General features: G+C 42.5%; 1 protein-coding gene across 2 annotated transcripts in view; it reads left to right on the plus strand.

The window, feature by feature from the left end:
• Positions 1–23,287, plus strand: part of CADM1 (cell adhesion molecule 1) — a 190,367-nt gene that overhangs the window by 152,206 nt on the left and 14,874 nt on the right. For both annotated transcript variants that reach the window (XM_006030335.3, XM_006030336.3), the window contains exons 8-9: positions 3,213–3,290; positions 16,173–16,205. In XM_006030335.3, the coding sequence (XP_006030397.1) occupies positions 3,213–3,290; positions 16,173–16,205 (111 nt within the window). The remainder of the gene's footprint in view (positions 1–3,212; positions 3,291–16,172; positions 16,206–23,287) is intronic.

The raw sequence follows: 23,287 nt of genomic DNA on the forward strand, positions 1-23,287 counted from the left end.
GAGACTAATGACCTTGCAGCTCTAAACCTTCCACAGTGAAAGACGACATGGCACACCTACCTCATCAGCACGTTTAACACTGAGCGTGTGCTTTCCAGATGCTATTAATCCTAAACATAATAACCAAGGAGTCCAAAAGAGACTAAAACTCTGAAAACTGCTTCTACAACAAAACAGCAATAAAATTATTTCCTCGCTCTTTGCATGGCTGTAGATACTCCATTTTTTTTCCCTAAATGAGAATTTTAAACAAAACCTTGCTGACACCAAAAGAATTGGTCTTGCTTCGGTTCCTAGAGGAGATATCTGGGGAAACTAATAACCTGAATGGCTCCAGCAGGAGTTTCCAGCCATTTCGGCAGAGGCAGATGATTCATGGAGCCCCAGAGACCGAACTCCCTTCTGAACCCCGTGTGGTTGGAGGAGTGGAGCTTTTAGAGCTTGCGGTGGCTCGTGCTATCGCCCATTCGGCTTTGCACGCTGTTTGGAGGAGACCTTCGGTCTCCAGTGCTGTCAGTGCTGCACCTCGTTGGCTACTAAATGTCCCCCAAAAGACTGTGATTTAAATTTATTTTTAAAAGAAATCACGTTTTTCAAGGGTTTTTTAATCTCTGCACCTGTGTATGTGACAAAGGCACGTAGGGACATGTCTGGTCTGCCGGTGATCCACAGTCAACCAGCTGTTATATGTCCCATCTTGTCACGTTTCAGCAAAAAAATAGGGACAGCTGAATAGCATTATGCCCATACAGAGTTCGGAGCCATTGGCCTCACAAATTGGACGGCTCGTGGCTATCTTCTGCAGCACCCCTGTGCAGATCCAGCACAAGGCAGTGCTGAGAAATATTATGAGTATTGATTTGTGCCCTGATGGGAATGTCCCTGCCCAGGTCCTAATAGAAGGCATTCGTCCCATGACCTGTCAACACATTCAGCTCCTTTTCTCAGTAGAAAAAGAATTAAAGTGAACAATAAAGGTGACCTCTAGTAGTGGTCTCTGCAGGGTTAGTGAGAAAGTCTTCCTTATGGAGGATAATTTACCCTACTGCTTGCCCCTCTACCTGCTCTGTCGATGAGGAGGATGTGTTCTCCAGGGCTGTCAGCGCAGTGCTGTCCACCAACGTCAAGTTCACTTTAAAACAGGGACCAATAAAGCAATTAGTCTGTCAAATCAGTCTGTGTCTTAACAAGTCCCTTAACACTTCTGTGATGCAGTGGTGTGTAGTGGCTAGAAGAGCTATGATGATGGTTTGACATGCCAGCCCTACTCCACCTCACTGAGACGAGCTTCCTTATCAATTAACACACGTGCATTTAACTAGCATTAAGTCTAAGAGCTTTCCAGCAGCAAGACGCTGGATGGTAATTGCTGCTGATCTGCCCCGATGCAACTTTCTCCTCTGCCCACTTGGTATAGGGTTGCCTACTTACATACGAGATAATGCAAACTGGGAACGTTGATTCTTCAATAGAAATGGATATCTCACTGCTGCCGCCACTGAGAATGACCAGGACCATATCCTAGAAATCTTCAGCATGATTAACACGGGAGAATAGATAGGCGTCTCTCCTGATCAGTGGGGCTGAATCTGTCGATTAGCAACTTTCCCTAGTGGAGCCAGTGCCACGAGTTCAATGCATCAGCATCCATCTGCATGGCGAGGTTTCCAGTGCTTTGGTTGCGTCTGTTTTGACCGCCAGTAACCAGACATTGATGCAGCAGCCTATCAGCCTAGCCCTAGTTAGGAGATGAATAATAAAAAAAAAAAAAACCCCTCTCTAACAAAGATATGGACCCAGATATTTCCGCTGCAGGAGAAGAACAAAATGTTTAAAGACATTCTTCATAAATGATCATTTTCTTTCAGCTGACTTCACAATGAAGCGAACTCCAAGGTAATGTTTCTTAACTTTCAGGAAGTTGTACTGAACACAATAAAGGTGCAGCATATAATTAAAGTTCAGATGTATTAATCAGAGAATCTGAGAGCTCACTTGGAGATAAAAGAGTAGCAGATGTGTCAGTGATGAAAAGTTGACATGCTTTAGATAAAATTTAAAATCAAAGGCCTACGAACCGTTTCATGCTCTATTATTGCAGAATGATTTCTTAGTTCAAAGTCTTGCTGACTACTTAACACATTCAGTTTGATCGTTTGGGCATTGATATATATATATATATATATACACACACACACACACACACACACACACACACACGCACATATATATATTTTTTTTCTTTTACATCTTTTCACATCACCCCCATCCCACTTCTTTTTATAAGGAGGTGGACCTCTATACACTGTAAATATTTGATACTGTATAGAGTGGTACTGTTTGTTTGGCTCCAGCAGGTCAAGTGTCTTCTATAAATAGCTATCAGTTATAAAGAGAGGAAATCTTTTCAGCTTTCTACTTTTTCTCATTAAGGATGCACTATTAACAAAAGCAAGCATACTAAAACATTTATAAGTCACAAAGATATTGACTCGATTTTAAAATAAATTCAGCAAAATCTTGCATGCCTTGCACTTGATGTTTTGTAGCGACATTCTCATTTCTTTGTATTTATTACTCGCTTAAAAGTAGTTTTTAACATCCTGCTGACATGTATCGATGGAGGAAGAATAATGACGTTAACAGTTCTGGGAGAAGGGAGTAAAAAGCACTTATCTGCTGTTGATGTTCATTGTTAAGTACAGCGGGAGCCCCGCTCGTGCACATGCTTCCCCAGCTGAATTTGCACATATAAATGTAGAACAACAACAAAGCCCCATCGTGCCTTTCTTCGTATGTAGTAACCTGTTCTCCTTGTCACGGAAAGTTTGCGGTTTGTTTTTCTTACGGCTCTCCCATTCCATCTCTCTATCTCCCATTGACTAATTTATGCTGGTTTTATTTTGTAACACTTACAGATGATAAAAAGAGAGAGAGAGATTCTGGGCCTGATGCCTCAGCGGGTGCAAGTCAGCCTGTAGATTCATTGAAATCAATGGGACTATGCTGGTTTTCAGCTGCTGAAGGCCTCTGTCTTTCCAATCAGCTGCAATATTACCGCCTGACTTTAGGGGAGGAAAGACCTCCAACCGCCATGCTGCTTCTCAGTGTGTGTGTTTCTCTCTCTGATCATTATGGTTCATGGTTGTGTTCTGCTTGTTTTTCTTAATTTGCTTTTTCTTTTTATTTTCCTTCTTATTTTTTTTATCCAGATCCCCCTACAACTCTCCCTCCTCCCACAACAACCACCACCACCACCACCACCACCACCATCCCTACCACCATCGCAGGTACAGTACCTTCATAACCATTGGAAATGTCCTGAATGTGCATTGTCTTTTATGTATATAAACACAGCTTGAAGCCTGGGGAAAAATAACAAACCAATCAACCAACCACCCAAAAAACACACTTTTTTCCCTCGGCATGCATTTTCTTGTGCGTGTGTCTTGTAACCTGGAAGCTGGACAGGGCTTCGTGTCGACATTCTTGAAACATGGAAATTGCCATGTCCAGGGAAAAAAATCGAATAGGCCATGAACTCCAGCACTGGTGGCTAGTGTTCAGATGAAGGTGTATCAAACACCATTAAAGCACACTTAGTATGGGGAGTGGGTCTTAAATTTCTTCCTCGCCCCTGTCAGTCTCAGCATTTGGAAATATGAAGTCTGGTCCTTCACTTTATCCAGCTCGTCTGATTGCAGTTGCTAGTCTTATTTGTAGATGCTTAATCCGTTTCTGAATTGTAATAAGCTATCTACTCATTGTCCTGTAAAAAGGAATACCACCAGTCAAATATGCATTTAATTACAAATTCATATTTATCCCCTTTTTAACAACAACAAAAAAATGCTTTTTTATTTTCAATCTCTTTATTTCCTGTGTTCTGGGGAACGGTAAATAAGAACGCCCAACTGACCATAACACACCACTCATCATTTTCCATTCATCCATCCTGTTGCCTCTTGCTCCTCTCCTTTGTAACGAGACCTAATCTTTCCAGTCATTCACTAGGATGGCCTTTCCGGGGTCCCTGCCCATCAGCAATTCCTCCACTCATTGCCATTGCCATTTCCTGGACTTTTCTATTTCAGCTACCTTCTTTTGATGTTTTGGTTTTGTTGGTTTTCTTGGGTTTTTTTGGTTAAAAGTGACAAAGTGCCCCTGCTACTGAAGATGCGAGTGTCCCCTCGATTATTCAATGGCATAATATTTATTGTGTTATACGCCATTCCTTCATAAAAACAGCATTGCATTTTATTCACTTTTGACAATTGCTGTGCCTTCACATTGCTGATTCTAACTGTCCTGACTTTTTTTTCTTCTCTGAGTTTTGACAAGTAAATCACCTCCCAAAGATGTGAGCAAACAATTTAAAATCTTTCTGCCAACGTGCCTTATCACTTACCTGTGTGCAGCTGTCTTTCTCTCATCTTTCCATCGTGTTGTCCAGATTTTGCCATTCACTGTCTTCCTCCTTCCAGGTTTTTAATAAATATATTGACCTCCACCAGCTTTAGAAATGCTCTTTGGGAGACTCCGTGATTAACCTTTCCCCAACCTTGGGATTTGGTCATTTATTCCAATTCTTTGCTTAATCTCTGAATCTGTTTTTATTTTTTATAACAGCTTTTAATCTCTGACCCCGATGTTCGCAAGTCTCCTTTAAGACCCTTTTGTGGGGAAGGCGATATCAAATGCGTCTCAAACTGAATGAAATATGAACTATGTTTTTTTTCCCCCCCCCCTCTTTTATCGAGTATTTAGTTAATTCTTTAAAGAATTTGGAAAGGTTGCAAAGGAAAACTTACCCTGGTCTGGCTCTGTTATATTCCAGGTTAGGTCAAAAGCTGGTACCATTCATCTCTCTTCCCTGGAACTGAAGTGCCACCAATATGTAATTTGGGGATTGCTATTAGCATTTCCAGCCAAAAAAAGAGCAGTGCGAAGCTGTCTTTTCACACTCTGCTACCGCAAGATTATTGTTTCAAGCCCAGCGCCTCCAATCACTGGTACCGTCCACACTGTAAGAGAGCATCTTAAGCAGCTTCTGTGTTGCTTTTGCTCACTTTCCCTTTGTCCCCATGCACCCTCTGTGCTTTGATCTGCAAACTGGTCCTATGTACTCGTGATTAAACATGTGCTCTTACACGTCGGGGTTTGTAGCTGTGCAGACTCACTCACGTGGTGCTCGGCCCATAGGCTTGCTCCTGGCTGGAGCGGGTGTGTTAGAGCCATCCTCTTTACCTCTGTGGTCCAACTCGGTCATCTCAGCTTTTGATTAAAGTCATAGTTCACAAGGGCCTCTGCTGCAGCTCCATACTGCCTTTCCCCTTTAATCTTTCCTCTCATCCCTTACACCATTGCTGTCAGCTGCAGCTCTTCAAGTCCAGTTGCTCTAGTCAGTGCTAAGTTTCCAGGACCTTCCCGTGCAGTTCACTTGACACGAACGTGTCTAAATCACAGCTGTCTCACCAGGCACCTGGACATGACTGCTCTGGCCTGGTGAGCTAGTTCTGGGTATCATGATGCTCCCGGTAGTCACACACTCAGCTGCATACGTTGCTGACAGTAAAGCTTCCTCTCCCACGGCTTTTGTTGGGCCTGGTAACATTGTTCGCACTTATTTATTCAGTGCTGGAGGAAATGCTCATCCCCCTTCTCTTCAGGAAGGTGATCATCTTCTGATATGGATTTTCCAGCTATTCTTCCTCGGTAGTCTTTTTTTTTCAAAGCACACCAAATGTCCTGACTGGAAGACTGAGGCTGCCGAATCGCAGGTGGGCATGCCACGGCTGCTCTGAAGAGTGACCATAATAGAAATGCAGAGGAGGAGGATCTTGCTGGTTGGAATTTACTCAATTCAAAGGTGAGAGCCAGCTCTCTTCCCCATTGCCATACCCGTTCAGCTGGGCACAGCAGAACAGAAAGGTAGTAAAACCAGGTAATTTTTCACTAATAGAAGCAGTTACCACTTGGAGTAGGCAGACAGCAGGTTTTATTGAGCAAGCAAGAGAACAGTTTTTATTCAGCACCTTTTCAGATCCAAACCTCACTTCAAGTCTTTTCCTCCTGCAGCATCAAGGATCTTACACCGATCCATCCACCGGCTTAACACTCATCTTCTTCCAAGATGAACTGAGGATCTTTTTCAGTTGCTTGTTGCGCATGTACAAACATACACCTATGCGCTCGTGTGCATCGCTTATTAGTCAAGCGATGTCCGTATGTATTTGTAGTCCGTGAATTAAGAGTTGATGTCCTGACGACTAATCTTTTGTCATGGTTTAGTGATCTGGCAGCAAAGGACTTTAGACCACAGTTTTAAGTAGGGTGTATGTTGTGTCCGTACCGCTCTGCACCTAGGCTAGTCCAGTAGTGAGTGTGAATGGGGCCAGTCTACATTAAAACCTGTGCTCTGATCCTAGGCTTCTGATTAAAATCCCTTGGAGCTTTTCCATTGATGCTAGCAAGGGCAGGATCAGGCCTGCCATACCAAGCTCCCCGCTTTACTACAGACTTGCTATCTGCTCTGTCTAGTTCTGCTGTTGGCCTCGTGGCTTAAGATTTGAGGCAGCCTTACAGTCGCACCTTAACCTCCTGATCCCAAGAGTTGTATCCTTTCTCCGCACAAAATGCCTCTGCGCTAATGAATGAGCTAGCACCGAGGCGTTGTTAAACTGAAATTGCTACTAGATCAACTTTGTCAAATCCCTCTCTTTGATGGATGTGATCCTGCAGAGTTACTGTGTCTTAGTGAACCGATCTATATGTATTTATCTTATCCTGAAGGCTGCGCTCGTAGAATTTAACGTTTTCTCCTCTCTCCAAACAGATTAAAGGTTATGGAACTGAACGTTTTTAGTCTCAGTTTCTACAGAGATCAGACAGTCTACTAAATTTAACTTGATAGTCAAATCTAACAAATGGATGGCAAAATTAATTCCACTCCTACCCTTGAGTTGTTTAGCCCATCGCAGGCATGGTTCGATATAAAACATTCAACAGCCTAACACTGCTGATTACGCTCTCGTACAAAACTGCAGGAATTTTATTCCCATTTTTTCTAACCGAAGTATTTTGTAGCAGCAGAATGTTTTCCAGGCATCAACTGGAAGAATTATAGAGTGGCAGCGTAGAAATACGTTTTAACAATGTTGGGAGGCAGTAGGAAACTTAATTTAATCCTTTCCAAAGTGTTCGCATGCAGTGAGAATATTGGTAGCCACTTTGTTGGCTGGTAAAAGTATTCTCAAGTTCTGCTACCTAGTCTCATGCTTGGTTCCCACCGAAACGCATGGAAATAAATGTCTTCATGTGGGGCAGGTTTTAACTCAGGTTGGTCTTCCCTCCCCTCCCATTCCCTGCGCAAGCTACATATATACTCCTGTGGTATCTTGTGAAATCTAGGGATGGTCTTGGAAAGACTGCATCTCTCTTTGAAAAGTGAGCAGATGGATGAAAGAGATTTCAGTTGCAGAGCTAACGCCCTCTGCATTTCTCAAGATGCCTCCTCAAGTCGAGAGTCTGGTTCCCAATTCAAGTACTGAAGACGGCTTGTCCTGGGTTTGTTTTTCCCTAGTGTAAAGAAAGGCCAGCAGGACTGGCTCAGGAGGGGGCCATTTGCACTTGTGCACACTCATCAAATTCATCAGCTTAGTCTCCAGTCACCTGTCCTTTCTACTACTTATATCAAGTATTTCTACCCAGGCAACACTCCACAAGCATTAATGACACTGTGATACTGTCCCTACCCCCAAGAGCTCACCTTCTCGAGGTGGTCGGCATGATTTATTAACTGCGAGCTACAGTAATAGGTGCGAAAAATAGGAGGATAGGCAGATCTTAATGCACTCCTGTGACTATCCAGCTCCAGTCTTGCGGTAAAATATATTCCCTGCTGCATACAAAACTCCTCCCTGGTGCACTAAGAGAGTTACCCCAAGCGATGACCCATGCCGGCCTTGACAACCCAAGGCACGTTGTGGCTGTGTGCCTTCACTGGATAGTTGATTCCCTTCCTGACCCCGAGTCTTCCTCCCCTCTGCTGTTCTCCCAGTGTGACTGTGCAGGTGACTGTTGTAAACTGGACCGAACAGTCTGGTTGAACGCTCAGACCGGCTCTGTGGACGGTCCCTCTTGAGTAAATCCCACAAAAGTTCTTATTTGGCCAGTGGCAAAGTTTCCAAAACACCACGGCCTTCAAAGCTTTTGGTTTGTCTCTTCTGCTTTGCCTCTGAGTCAGTGCTTATAATGGTTTATCCCATGACAGTTTGATCTTTTCAGTATGTCCCCTGTCTGCATTGATATTCTGACCATCCTTTGGTGTTTCAGATGTTACCACTGACAAACCCTTTTCTATCATTTCAAATTGTCCTTTTGTGGCTTTGTTCATTAAGATGTACAATAGGATATGGCAGAGCAAACTGAATAATTTGAATTGCCCCTGGAGTCTTCACTTGAAATACTGGTCTTGGATAGCTGTTATTTCCTGGGAGATTCATGTGCTTACTACTACTAATAATCTCATATCAATTTTTGGAGCAGCATATTACGGAGGTTAAATGGAAAAATATGCACTTTTTCTTTTATTTATTTATGTTTTTATTGATAGATAAATAGATAAAATAAAAAGTGCATATATATATCTACACACACATGCACACTCGCTCTCTCTCTCCCTCTCTCTTTTTCCATATATAAACACAAGCTGTTTTAGATTATTAGTTAACTTTCTTTCTGCTTCTCAGTGGACGCATCTACACGTGCAATTCATGCTATTTGGCTTTACTGTGCAGTAAGTTTACTATCTGCATACGCAGGTCGTAAGTGTACTGCAAAGTAGACTAATTTACTGCGCAGTAAGTGCTTGCACATGTAGATGGTGACACTCTACCACACAGTAAATTAGTCTTCTGCATAGTAAAACGCCTCATGTAGATACAGCCAGTGTAAATGTAATCATTTGTGGACGTGGTTGCATGCATTTATTGCTTTCTCTGCTTTTGCAACTTGTTTGTACCGTGGGGCAGTGTTAATGGAAACATGGATGCACTTCATGTGCTTTCAGGTATTCCTAGATTTCCAGGCTCATGTGTCTGGGCTTGTATTGCATGGATGGTCCAGTGTAACTGCTGCAGAGAACCAGGCACAGCCTTGGGGGAGCTTCAAGGCTCTGTAGCAACTCAGCACATCCTGAGCTGGCAGGTTCTCTACCATCATATTACTTGTCTTTAAAATCCTTGCATAGCCCTTTTTTTTATAAGTGAATAAATAAATAAATAACCCTTTACAGCAAGAAGAAACTCTGTGACATTTATTTAAAAAAAAAAACAACCATCCTTTCTGGTCATACCATAGATAGTTAGAACTGAGCAGTAAAAAGAACAAAACTCCCAACACTTCTGCTGTTTGTATTTATTTGGGCGTTGGGAATAAGTGCTCTGGTGTTTCCATCGCCAGCACTGAAGGAGGATGTTGACAGAGCAATGGAAATCATTATTGATAAACTGCTAAAAATGTATGAATAGATTATCTGAACAGGAGCCAGCAGCGCGCCCTTGGTGCCAAGAAGGCTATCGGCATCCTGGGCTGCATCGGTAGGAGCGCTGCCAGCAGATCGAGGGCAGTGATTTTCCCCTCTAGTCAGCACTGGGGAGGCCACATCTGGAGTCCTGTGTCCAGCTGTGGGCCCCCCATGACGGAAAGGATGTGGAAAAATTGGAGAGAGTCCAGTGGAGGGCAACAAAAATGGTTGTGGGGCTGGGAGACAGGACTGGTGAGGAGAGGCTGAGGGAATTGGGCTGATTTAGTCTGCAGAAGAGAAGACCGAGGGGGATTGAATAGCAGCCTTCAGCTCCCTGCAGGGCGGCTGCAAAGAGGATGGAGCTGGGCTGGTCTCAGTGAGGGCAGATGATGAACAAGGAGCAATGGACTCCAGTTGCAGCAAGGGAAGGTGAGGTTGGAAATTAAGAAGAAATTTCTCCCTAGGAGGGTAATAAAGCACTGAACAGGCTACCCAGAGAGGTGGTGGGATCTCCATCCTTGGAGGTGTTTAAGACCCAGGTAGACAAAATCCTGGCTGGGATGATGTAGTTGGGGCTGGTCCTGCTTGGAGCAGGGGGTTGGACTAGATGCGACCTCCTGAGCTCCCTTCAACCCTCATTTTCCATTATTCTAATCCTCTTTTGTAAAACTTTAGTTTTGGACCTAAATAACCTGGTAGTGTTCCTTAAAAAACAAGGAAGTGTTGGCAACCCTGAAAATACCTTAAGTACCAGTACTTGCCTGTTTACTGTAAAAATCCTAAAGGTTTTCTACCTTCCAGCTAAGTTTACTGCTGAAAATTAGGTGGAATTTAAACTCCAAGACAGTAGGTCAGTTGAAAAACATTTTTCCATATCTCCATAGCTCTCTGTTGCAAAATTTGGAAATCTTACATGATCTGAGAAGATGCCGGCATTTGAATCCGTGTGCCAAAAATCCGACTTAAAATGATTAATTTTATCCCTACCGCAAGTTTGTCCTTTTCTGATCACAGCAGCAAGTGTGACAAACTACAGCTGTATGGGATTTATTGCAGGAGTAATCCAGGAAGGTGGTAGTGGGGCACATGGAAGAGAAGTCGTTCTGTGCTCAGGATAGCTGACAGCAGTCAGTTTGTGGGAGGTGCAGAGGCAGCGCTGGGATTACTAAAGCACACACGTTTCAGCGGAGTTGGAGACTTGATTTCTCCCATCAGTTACTAGAGCTGACATCTGTGACGCTGGTGGGATGGGAGAGGAGTGGGGAGTGGAGTTCAAGTTGAACAGAAAGAAGAAAGGAAAACTGTTTGTTTTTTCATCAAATTAAACTAAACCCATCCTGGCTAATTGCAACCTGGATTATCCATATTACGGACTACCGCAGCAACGAGTGCAGCCCCTTGTTTCTAAATGCGGCCCTAAAGATGCAGCGGTGAGCGGAGCTTGACCTTCATACATCCGAAAGCAAGAAGATCAAAAGAAGAGGCACACGGCCCTCCTCGGGCTTCGTGAGCTTGGACTAATACACACGCACAGCCAGGTGCCTGATGCCACGCAAGACTTTGCAAATGGGTGTCGAGACTTGCTCAGTTTAGCTGCTAGTTTTCCCAAATAATTTATTGTATCCTTCTCAGCTCCTGGAGACGCTTCCCCGTGTCCCTGGTAAAATGTCAAGTTAATTTACAGCCAGCGTCTGACTCCTCTGACATTTTCATCTAATATGTGACCACATGAAAGGGAATAAAGGACGAGAGAGCAGCTCGTGCACCTGCAAAGGCATCACTCCGCCACTCCTGCACCACGTCATCTATGCCCAAGCACTTTGCCCCGTTTGTTCCTCGTTGGTGAGGAACGAAGTAGATGTTTGCAGCAGTCATTTTCCCTGAGTTGGGCAGCCCCAGGAAACGTGTCCGTTTTGCAGCAAGCGGCCCCTGGGAGACAAATGGACCCCGGCAGGGCTCAGGGCAGGGGCAGTCTGCAAGGTCCCAATCTAAAGGGGCGCACGTTGTGTAGGGCTTTATGGAAGAAGCATTAGAAAGCTCAAAAATATATATTTTTTTTTCTTGCCGCACAAAACTACTGAGCAGATTCTGATGATTTTTGTGAAACATCTGGTCTGCAAATGAAGCTATCTCAGGGGTGGCATGCAGCACGCCTCTCTGCAAAAGCTTTCAACACAACTTGGAATTACTTCACAAGGAATCATCATATAGCATCATAACACCGTCCATTTTCATCCTTCTTCTGGGAAGGGTTTTGGGGAGGGCAGAGAGAGAGAGGATTGCTGCAGCTGTGCATTACATGTGGGTTTCTGAGTTTCCCTCGCCCTTTGTCCTACCGCCTCGCGGTTCAATTGAAATGTAACTTAAATGGACTGAGACTAGGCATTAGCTCAGTGGAAATTAATACAGGATTTTTTCCCCAGCATTTGTTTTTTTACAGCCTTTATGGATTTGAAATAAACCAGAAAATAATGTTCTTTTTCCTAAATACTGAGCATTCATACTTAGGCCATCACTATGAAACGGTAACATCGAGGGAATTCATGCTTTCCCTGGTTAGTAAATTTGAAGCTGTCTGAAAAAAGGCAGAAAGAGCAAGAATTCAATGAATCGGTGATCAGAAAGCCTATCGGCTCTATTGACTCGGCTTAAGAAAATAAACTAGAAAGAAATATATTGAGCAGACATCTGTGCTGCTTTAGTTTTGTTTAATTTAAAGCTTACCATATATGAAATGGATGGATTTTAATCTTACTTTCACGTTTAAATGCTGCTCTCCTAACAGGTATACTACCTTCCTAGCCTTTCAGGTATGTTTTTTAAAGCCCTAATGAATCTGTGTATTTTTATAAAGTAGGAGCACTGTAGTTCAATTGAAGAAAGAAAAAGCATTTAAGTTAGCGAATTTAATTTTGTTCCTAGGATTTTCATTTATGGTGCTCATTCTGTTTGAGACGGCGGACTAATTTATGGATTAGTTTTAAACCCCCAGTCTGTCACACTCAATGAACAATTTTAAGTTGGAGAGAATCCATATGAAAGAATTAGATTGTGTCACAGTGGAGCTTGCACACCACTGTTTCAACTAACTATTGCCCAGCTGCCTCTGATGCATTAATTTTTTTTTTCTTGGCTACTTAGTTAAATGACTGGTGTCGCAAAGCTTGAATGTTGCCAGTGTTTTCCCATTTTGCAGATAACATCATCTCGTACTGCAACAGGATGTATATGAGAGGTTGAAGTCATTCAAGATCTGACCACTATAAACAGAGCCCTTATGACCGATACTAAAAGGAAGTCAATGTTAAGTGAAATATGCTGCGTTATAGCAGCAAACAATTCCTGCCTTGGATCCCGTGTTTGATTGAGCTCATAAAACAGTCATCTAGTGAATTCTAGGTGCTTATGCACATGCAGATTTTGGAAGACGACTGGATCAGTTTTACTTCCCTGCATAAAACAAATTTAGTTGAGGCTTACTAATTAAAATGGAGAAAAGGAATTGCCTATTCTTTGTTTTATCTGAAGACGAATGGCCCCTGTCCTCAGCCACCCTGCTTAATGTAATGTGCTTTCTTCTTCTCTTGCACTGGCCCCATAATATAAACCCTCACATGTCTAGCATCAAAGGATAGATTTCGTTCCCATAAAGGGCCTGTGACTGCTGCTGCAGCCCCTCATTCAGGACCCGATCGATGCCCGCTCCAGCACTGTCACTAGCTTCATTGGACCCAGGAGTCCCAGCTTAGGAAAGCAGCAAACCTCTTCCATCCAGCTCTGCGAGGACGGGGCCGATGGTGCTCCTGTCAGAGCTCGGTCCAGAAAATCATGCCTTTTGATTCACTTGAATCATGCATGTTTATCCGCAGCTGTAGGGCCAGGCGTGTTGAGCTAGGTGTTCTGGATTATGCAAACATAACTGCTGAAATACTGAAGATTATTTTGAAAACCTAGCCAGCCTGCAGTATGTGTTGTAAGATATTCTGTTGGCAGTCTAGCACAGTCCATCCTGTTACTGGGATACTTTCTTTCTTAGAGCAGATTGCAGGGGCTGGGGGCTAAGTGTTTTGCACAGTTTTGCATATACTTGTTAGTCTCGTACCAAAGGAGCCGAGCTGAAGTCTAATTCTCTCTCCTTCGTGATGCAAAATCATCTTCCAAAGTGTGTCTGTGTTTCTTCCCTAAATCTCTAAACATGAGATCATTCCCCTTCAGCATAGCACTGTGCCATGGAGTAAAAGAGATTTATACATGCATACTCGTATAGTCTCCTCATCCTTTATCCAACAAGAAGACTGTGGAGTTGAAAAGGACCTCCAGAAAGCTCCTTCTAAAACTTTGACTGGTCTGTGTTTCCTGCTATGATCATCCAATCCATTTGCTAATCATAACTTTGCCATTCCAGCTGCAGCAAACATGTTGTTTGACTTGGATCTGTGTTTGCATTTATAACTGCTTGAGAATTTTATTTTATTTTTTTTGTAACTTGTTGGTCTCTGTCCCCAGAAGGGGAAGCGAGATGCACTGTCCAGTTCACTGTTTCTTGACTGATATCTCTTCCAGCACATGAATGCAAGCTTAACGTCCAGCTCAGTTTTATCAGTTTTATTTACTGTTCAAGATGACATAACTTTTTTTTTTATTCCAGGAAGACAGTAAATTGAGAATATTTGTAGATGGCAACTTGACACTGCAGGAATTAACTGAGCCTTATTATCCTTTCTAAACACAACTGTTCCCTGACCCCCTTCCCCATTTGCTTGCCTGGTTAAAATGAAGCATTATCTCAGTGCTACTACCAAAATAAAAAGACCTACTCTTGTTCTCATTTTTTCTTTTGGAAGGCTTCCCATACTGCCTTCGCCATAGTTCCCAGCATGAGAACAAGTGCTAGCATATTAACTGTGTGTTAAATTTGATTGCCAAGACGAGAGCAGTATATGTTGGCAGTGGGAACAGACTAATGATGGCTTGATAATCTGTTATGCAAATCTCGGTGTAGTTTGTTAAATTGTGCAGTTTTTTTTTTTTTGGTTGTTGTTTTGCTTTGACATTTAAAGCGTGCAGACTTTGAATCTGTAAGTATTGTGTGCTCTTTGTATGATCCTTGTCTTCATCGGTGCTCCAGAAATCGAAACATTAGGCTGTCCCCAGCTAAATGACAAAAGAATGGCCCCTTCATGTTTCCCACTGCTTATTTGAATACACGGAGAGACTGCAGTTCCTAGGACAGCATCTTAATTGAGGGGCAACGCCTGTGGTAAAATTGCCTGCTGTAATTATAAATCTGAAGTTCCAGGCTAGTTTACAGAAATTATATGTTGTAGAATGCTGTTCTGCACTTAAACATATGCTTTTATTCATTTAAACATTGCCTGTGTTGAACCAAATGGAGTCCTTTGAACCCTTTTTTTGATGCGAGTGACCACAGCTATGCCGTGCTGCGTGGTAGAAGATTATGTAGGTATTTGTGAAGTTACTAAGCACCATCTGAACAGCCAGCATGTAACGGCATGCAGCCAGCAAGTTCGGGCAGCGAGTCTTCGGTGCCGAACCGGTCAGCAACAGGAGGGAGAATGGAAAAACAGGTAGAAATTGAGGAAGGGAGACAGATTTTGCAGTTTATTGACACAGCTAAGACTGGAGTTGTCTTGGCTTCACGTGCAGAACCGAGGGGTTCAGAAGTCCGTCCCAAGTACAGTTGACCTTTGCAGTGTGATGTGAACCTGGCTGAACAAAAATAAATGGCTTATGACATACGTGACTCCTCGCACCCTGGGAAGCACGCGTTCTCTTTAATACGATAAAACGTACGACCAGAGTTGAGGAGATCCTGCTTAGCAGAGGACTTGCCTTCACCTGCAGCCCTGGGCTGTGCAAACACGTGCACGTTTTAATCACGAGTCTGATTGATGTGCGATTCATGAGAGACCAAAGGAAGAGGCCACCTGTCCTCTGTGTGTGCATTTTATGGAGTAAAACTAATCTGTGGAAATGCCGTGCCTTAGTTTTCAGTTGACATCTGCTTTTTTAAAAATTATTATTATTATCTCTGAGCAGCCCTAGGACAAGTACGGGTGCAGAAGGTAAACAAGTATAGATGCAGAAGTTAAACTGCAAATGCATTATAGTATTTGCAGGCTCTTGGCATCTGCTAGAGGAGGAGAAATGTTGGGATGTGACTGGACTTCTGAGCTCCTCATGAAGGAATTTGGAGAACAGGCTGGAGAGGATCTTTTGGTGAAGGCAATGTTTGAATGTATGAAACCATTTCCCAAGCTTAAGCTTATTGGGCCTCCGTTTTGCAAGTTGGTACCAACCAGAAAGTTGGTGCTGGTTTTTCTCTCCACGTTGCATGCTCTCCTAACTCTCTGCCCACCAGTAGCAACCCCCCTGGCAGGACGGCAGAAAAACAAAGAATTTACTGTTTTCCTCAGGCTCACAGCTTTTGAACTTGAGGCATGTCTTCTAAACAGTGCAACTCACTTCAAATGCTTTTTGCCTTTCATTTTATTATTGCTTGTCACGCAATGTTCTTTGAAAGCTTGCTCATATATTATCTGTTCCATTTTTTCCATTTTCCCTTTTTTTGCATGCTGTTCCTCCTGTTTCTTCCCTTCCTCCAATCCTCTGTTCCCGTGTGTAGACACAACGGCGACGACAGAACCGGCAGTTCACGGTTGGTATCACATTCCTGTTTATCTACTTTCTCAGCACTGCTGAGTGGCAAGGCAAGCCTGGAAAAGAAGGGAAACGTGGTCTTCAAGGGAAATCATGTTTCAAGTGGACTGATCTCATAAATATAACATAATTTTTAAGGCTTGAAAAGATGTCTAGTCTTGTCATTTCTGTTGCGAGTTTAGCAGCCGATTGTTACAGTCCTAGATTCCCAGAAACCCAAATGGAAACAGCACGCGTGTAAGAGCGGTACAAAGGAAATGACTGATTCCCAGTCATCCGCATTTCTGGGGTAATCAGTTTGAGCATTAAAAAGAAATCCGGCTTTTGAAAATGTGAACTCAAATTTAATTTTTTAAGAGATGCATGAAATTTTTAGTAGCTTTTTTTGGTTTGTAAGGAAATTGAATCCCTTAAGCCTGTTTGAGCCAAGAGATATTTTTGGTATTCTGTGGTAGCTCCACAGAAAAACCTCTCCTCTTAGAGGTCAGGAGGAAAGTTTTCATTATTGCACTGCAGAAGGGGATTTAAAAAACAAACAGCAACACAAACTCTTCTCGCCAACATAGCAGTCTAGCAAACTAACCCTGCTCATCTGTTCCAGTTAGCCTGGCTAACAGCTTGACAGCTTTCCTGGCGGCCTCGTTTCAAAGGATGCTCAGATATTCACTTTGGGCTGAAAGTTGCACATGCAGGACCGTAACAAAATAGCACCAGCCTCGGATAGGTTTAATTGAGCCTAATCCTTATTTTGTTCTTCTTTTTTTCGTATTATCCTTCTTTCTTTGATAAGTAAAATGTTCCAGGTTTCACCCTGAAAGTTGGTACGGCACTAAATCTATTCACTTCTAGCATGATGGACATCTTTGGCAATAGTATAGAGAAATTAAACGGCTAAGATAACATTAATATGCCAAAAAAGACAACAGAAAATGAGGTTCCCTTTCCAAAATAATTTACCATCTAAACTGCAATAAATATTCCCTTTTTAGTTCAAGAAAATATTTTTTTTGGCCCTTCCCATTTCCCCAGGAAATGATGGTGAAACGCATTATCCGTTAAAACATTTTCACCGGTTTACAGTAGCTAATTTAGAGTAAAAAATTGTGAAGCAACTGCAGTAGCAGCAGCTGTTGCAAAGCCAAGGAAGCCCAAGCAGCATCATATTGTAGGCTGCATTCGAACAACTTTAAAGGTTAGATGAAACCTGAAAAATTATAGTACATGCAGGTCATTCACCCCCCGAGAGCAGACTACAGGAACAGAATATGAATATGGGAACTTGGTTAAGTGACAACCTCAATTTGATGTGTATAAAAGTGGAGGGGAAGAGTTAGGGAGATGTAGTGGGATGACTTCTTGTCGTACAACTGGAGGAAACCATACATAAAATATGACCAAGGCGTCCTTAAAAATAAGCTGAACAATTTCCTAGCACCACAGAAAGGGAATATTGGAGCGGGCTGGATCACCACATGCAATTGCTCTTTCTCCGTCCCCATTACGGGTTCAAGACCCCACAGACGCGTCGGATAGCCTGTCATAGTGGCTTCATTATCGCCACTTTGCCACACCCCATTAATCCTTGTGATTAGTGGGTTGAATTTAGATGTCCCTGACTTGGTGACTCATCTCAGCCCCTTCAGGCTATTTCCATGTCATTTGTGAGTGAGTGCTGTCCCTTTTTATTAGCTGTCTTAAAGTTTCTCCTGCTTTGGCTGACGTGTGGAGTTTAAAAATAACTTGCATTTATTAGAATGGCAAAGATGGTCCCGCTCCGTAGACATCCGGATGGAGCACGTGGTGTTGGCTTCACTCTGCTCCGGTGTCGGTCCTGGTCAGCGGTGGGGATGGGTCGTCGACACCATGGGGAACAGAGTGGGGCCAACGCTGAGTGCTTTACCAACTCCCAGCCACCGCATCTCCTCCAAAGGCAGCCTCCGAGGCTTCAGGATACCTGGATTTTCTTCCTCTTATATTCCAGACCTTACTCTCAATGCCTCTGGGTGGCAGAGACCACTTCCCCTGGCAGAGTTAAGTCCTCATAACAAGGCTGAAATTATTTTTGCATGCACAGGCTTATATCAGTTGGTCATGCCCCAGGTCACTGCAGGGACCGCAGCAAGGAGAAGCGTGCATCCTGAATTTCATCTTCCTGCCGATAACACGCCGAGCACCCAGTCGGATCGCCAGACAGGCCCTGCTATTCATGGGTTTGAAATGAAACAGCTGGGGGTGACTTTTCTACCTTCCGCTGAAGTCTTTTGCCTAATCAAAATTTCAAAGTTATGTTCCTTAGAAGCAGCTGGGACTGAGCAGGAATCCCGGGGAGGATTCTTGTTGGGATTCCTGAGTACAGGATTTTTTTGGAGAGAGTTTGGCTCACAACTTCACTTAATGCCTAGGGCAGACTGTGCACCAAGACGACTTGGGCTGACCATTATTGCTGCATGGTCAGCCCTTTTTCAACCAGAGTCCCTGCTTCAGAGAGGGGAATGGAGGACGTCATGCCTCCAACCGTAGGAGGGTCTGCAATGAAAAATCTTGTGTCCGGTTGCACGAAGCAGAGGTCTTGCGATACCCAGGTTTTTGTAGTGTCCCATCTTTTCTGTTTCTGAAGCCACTGCAGTGCACTAGCAAGCATGCCCTTCCTTAACCCTCCCCATGGTTTAGGCAGGTCTGTCATTTTATAGCTAAGGAACAAGCCAGGGAAAAGTGATGGCACCTCTTTTCTTGAACTAAAACTTCCTACTGTAATGTCCGAGACAGACTTGGCTGGGTATGCAGGAGCTCTAGAGGGACCACAATTATTCATTGAAGGATTAACTGGTGTGAAGGTTTCACAAGGGTGTTGATGTTTGCAAGAAGAAGTGACACTGGGAACAATCACAGGGCTGCAGCTAAATAACCATTTTGTCTCAACTTGCAGCTACTAATGGCTTTATTTTAACTATGTTTAGGGAGAGCTTGAAAAGGGCTCCATCATGCTTAGAAATACCCTTAACCTCGGTAAGAGAGAATTGTCTCTGTGTTAAACCTAACAACTTAATGACAAGAAACGCTAGGCAGCTTTTCAGCCTTTAAAATTATTTTGCTCTGTGCTGGACTCCACCGCACTGCCTCTTTCGACGTGTCCTTTCCCTCTGAAGACTCTTGGATTTCTTTCCAAGCTTGCGTTGCTGGAGTGTGTATGGAGTATACCAGATGTTTATGTATGTTGGCCATTTGTTCTTACCAATGTCCAATCGGAGTGAGCATGTACGTGAATGACTAGAAATGCATGGGCATGAACTAAAAAAAAAAAAAGGGATTTTCTCCAAAAACAATTAAAAATGATTTTTTTTTAAAAAATGGAATAGATGGGGAGCAAAGAAAATACAACTCGGAACCGAATTGTAAGGCTAGAGTGGCACAAACACAGTGCTTCAATCTGGGAAAGGTTTTTGAGCCATTTAAATTTTTGGAGTGTATCCTAGAGGACTGGAATAAAGGAGTCCTGTATGTGTGTGTGCATGTAAGATGAGTAAAAAAACCAAAAAACCCAACTAAAAACCAGTGAAACAAACCCCTGCCATTCCTGTTTCTGGGATTGACGGCAGCAATGCATGAGTGACTAAAAGCACGAACATTGTTAATTCTTTTGTTTAAAAATGAGAGCTTAACTGTAAATTTTCCTGTGCACTTTTTCTTTTCTCTGCACTGTTCATTACCAGAACTCGAATAACAGCATGGTCATGGCTGGCAGTAATGCTTGTGCTTCCGCTGCACTGCAGTAAACTGGTTTTACTGAACTTGGTAAAATCCTCCTTCCCTTTTACTTCTTACTTCATGGTATCAGGGTGCCAGTGGGGCCGAAGCACTGACGCATTTTGAAATCCCAATTCCCTGCATCAGTACAAGTGAGGGCTGAACACGTTATAAGAATGGCAAAGATATTTCTTTAAACGTCTAACCTCCCTGACTTTAGAGAGCAGGTCCCCTTGCCCCCTGCCACTTCAAACATGTTCAAATTCAGTTGTTTTAAGTTTTTTTGCTTTTTTTAAAGTCTTTGTTCCATACTAAACCTGATCCCAGTAGGACACCTGTCCTTTGAGAATGGCCCAGCTCATTTTTTTTCCTCCTGTATAAAAAGAGCACACAGCAAAGCCCACAACGCTAAATATGACACAGCCTGTTGCCACAGCAGAGGAAAGGACTAAACTTCACGATTCTTTCAAGCGCTGACTTCTGGTCAGTTTTAAACATAGCCCTTTTTCAAATTAAAAACTAGTGCCCATTGCATTTTTCTTTATTTATCTATCTATCTATCTATATCTCTCTCTCTGTCTCTGTAGAGAGATATAGACATATAGATATTTTTACAAATGACACAACCACTATGCATATGTGCTTTTGGGTGCATATGTGTAAGTACACAAAATGTCTCTATAGAGAGAGATATAAATATAGATATTTTTAAAAATGACACAACCACTGTGCATATGTGCTTTTGGGTGCATATGTGTAAGTACACAAAATGTCTCTATATAGAGAGAGATATAAATATAGATATTTTTACAAATGACACAACCACTGTGCATATGTGCTTTTGGGTGCATATGTGTAAGTACACAAAATGTCTCTATATAGAGAGAGATATAAATATAGATATTTTTACAAATGACACAACCACTGTGCATATGTGCTTTTGGGTGCATATGTGTAAGTACACAAAATGTCACACACAAACCTCCCGGGCAGTCAGGGATTCCTGATAATAGCATAGACATTGCAAGTCAGCACCCAAAAGGACCCTCCAAATGGCAGGAGAAGCTTCGATCATTTTTTTTTTTTTAGCTCCCATCTTGAGATGTGGTGGGGAAAAGTGTTGTATTTTAGTGCAGACAGGACTGCCACTAATACTCGAAAAGAGAGGGGGCAAAAGAAACAGTCTCCGAAAGCTGACAAAGCAGGAGGTGCAGGGAAACTGGGAATCTGAGATTGAAATTGCAACCGAATCAAAAAGCTGAAGTATGGATTGGAGGAAGACGCATGCTGTCTGGAGTGTAGCAGCAGATGTCTATGCTCTTGTGAGCTAAAAGGGGAATATTTAATTGGTAGTACATGTGGGTTTTTAATAGTAATCTAAACGTGTATTGCCAACGTGCTTGAGTTATTGATTCGTTCCTAACCATTGCCCAACCTCTAAAATCAGGGTTACACTTTCTCACGCTGGGACGCAAAAGTGAGCCATCCAGAGCGCTAACCATTTGTGAAAGCCCTGGACATGAACAGGAATAAAAATATCTCGCTAGCTTCTGCATTACCATCATGGTGGGGGGGGAAGAATACAGCCTTTTGTGCCTTTTGACTCTCTTCCCCCATAATGTCTAACAGTAATAATAGATGTAATATTTTTAAATGTTACCTTGCAGACCTAGTCGTTGGGGCAATTAAAACATCACAGAGATCCCTGAGCATATTTTAAACTTTCTGTCTAGTGTTGTAAAATAATTAACATAAAATAGAACCCATAATTGGATATTTATAGTTTTATAAAGGAAAGAAATTAATTGCTGCTTTAAAAATTAGAGATTACTTATGGAGCACTACACAGTGTTACTGTGTCAGTATAAATCTGACTAAATAGATTATATGCTCAGCTAATCATTTGAACACCTGTATCTGGAAGAGATGCAGCTCAGAGCATATTGGTTGCTCCCTTTTACGTTTTATCCTTTGACAGAGAAAATGTATCAGGCTGAAAAGTTAACTTTCATTTATTTACAGAAGTTGCAAAAGACTTTGAATACATTTTAAATCAGAAATGAAGAGAAAGGGCTTTAATAGCTGATATGAAAGTTTAATGAGAAAAATCAAGAAGTAATTTGCCACGTATTTAAAATGCCTCACAACAGGTTCTAATACTGTTCAGTGACATTTTTAAGTGTACCAGGTGCAGGTAGAAACTGAATTGTCGAATTGTTAAATTTTCTTTTGAAAAAGCTCCTTTGCTTCATAAAAAATGCAGCGTTGCCCTTTTTTTCATTATTGAGAAAACGTAGTCTCTTTTAAGTGAAAGGGAAGACTGTCTGCACAGAAGCAATTTTAGAAAGAGACAAATTGAATGGCTCCCCTTCAGAGCACGGGTTTCCACGTCCAGTGCCTCTGCGCGCCGGCTCCACTTCTGCAAATACCTGACGTTACAGGACAAACGTGTGGCTTCCTGAAATCCAGAAGGCTACCAAAACAGATCTATTGCCATTAATGAAATGGCTTCCCACTTTAGCAGATAATTTAAGCAGTAGATTCCAGATGACTTGGTATATTTTAAACACTGTATTACTGAAAATGAGTTTCATCGCTAATGAGGTGTATATTGACTGTTTGATGCTTTCTAATGGGGGAAGAACTTTGCATATCGATAATATTACATAAGCATCTTCATCTTTATTATTAAAAAAAAAAGCCAACCCTATATTTTGCAAAGTTACCTCTTTGTAACCTCTGTCTCTTCCTAAAAATGAGACCTTTTGAATGCATCTAGGAAGCAGCCTAAATTCAGCCATCTGCTGGAAGTCGGGTCAGGAAAATGGGTGCTGGCCATGGTTTGCCCATGCACAGCTGGTGCAGTCGGCATCAGTTCAGCTAACATAAATACTAAAACAATGCTCGTTCTTAGGGTAGATAAACTCAAAATACAGGCTGACATTTCACTGCCATTTTTGATCTGCTTCCCAAATGCCACACCACCACTTGAAAACCTGACTCAACAATGACAGTCAGCCCTTTCCCATTGTCTGGCCAAGGCCCTCCCTCAGTGGGGGACAGTCTTGGAAAGATTTCAACCAACAGCCAAGCTTTCAACATAAAATGACATTTTTGGACTTCATTACCAGCTTGGAAATATTTGCGTCTCGTATAGCATGGTACACACATGCCAGTCAGGCAACTGCAAAAGTGTGTATTGCAAGTACAACAATATTGCAGCATGGCCCACGTTATCTTTAATTTAAATAGGTGTTTGGTACCTTCGGATGTTTAGGTTATGGTGCAACGTTTGCAGAAAAGCATCGGCACAAATTAATTAGGTTAAAGTCAAAT

Source organism: Alligator sinensis, unplaced genomic scaffold (genome assembly GCF_000455745.1).
Source record: "Alligator sinensis unplaced genomic scaffold, ASM45574v1 scaffold1626_1, whole genome shotgun sequence".
Lineage (NCBI taxonomy): Eukaryota > Metazoa > Chordata > Crocodylia > Alligatoridae > Alligator > Alligator sinensis.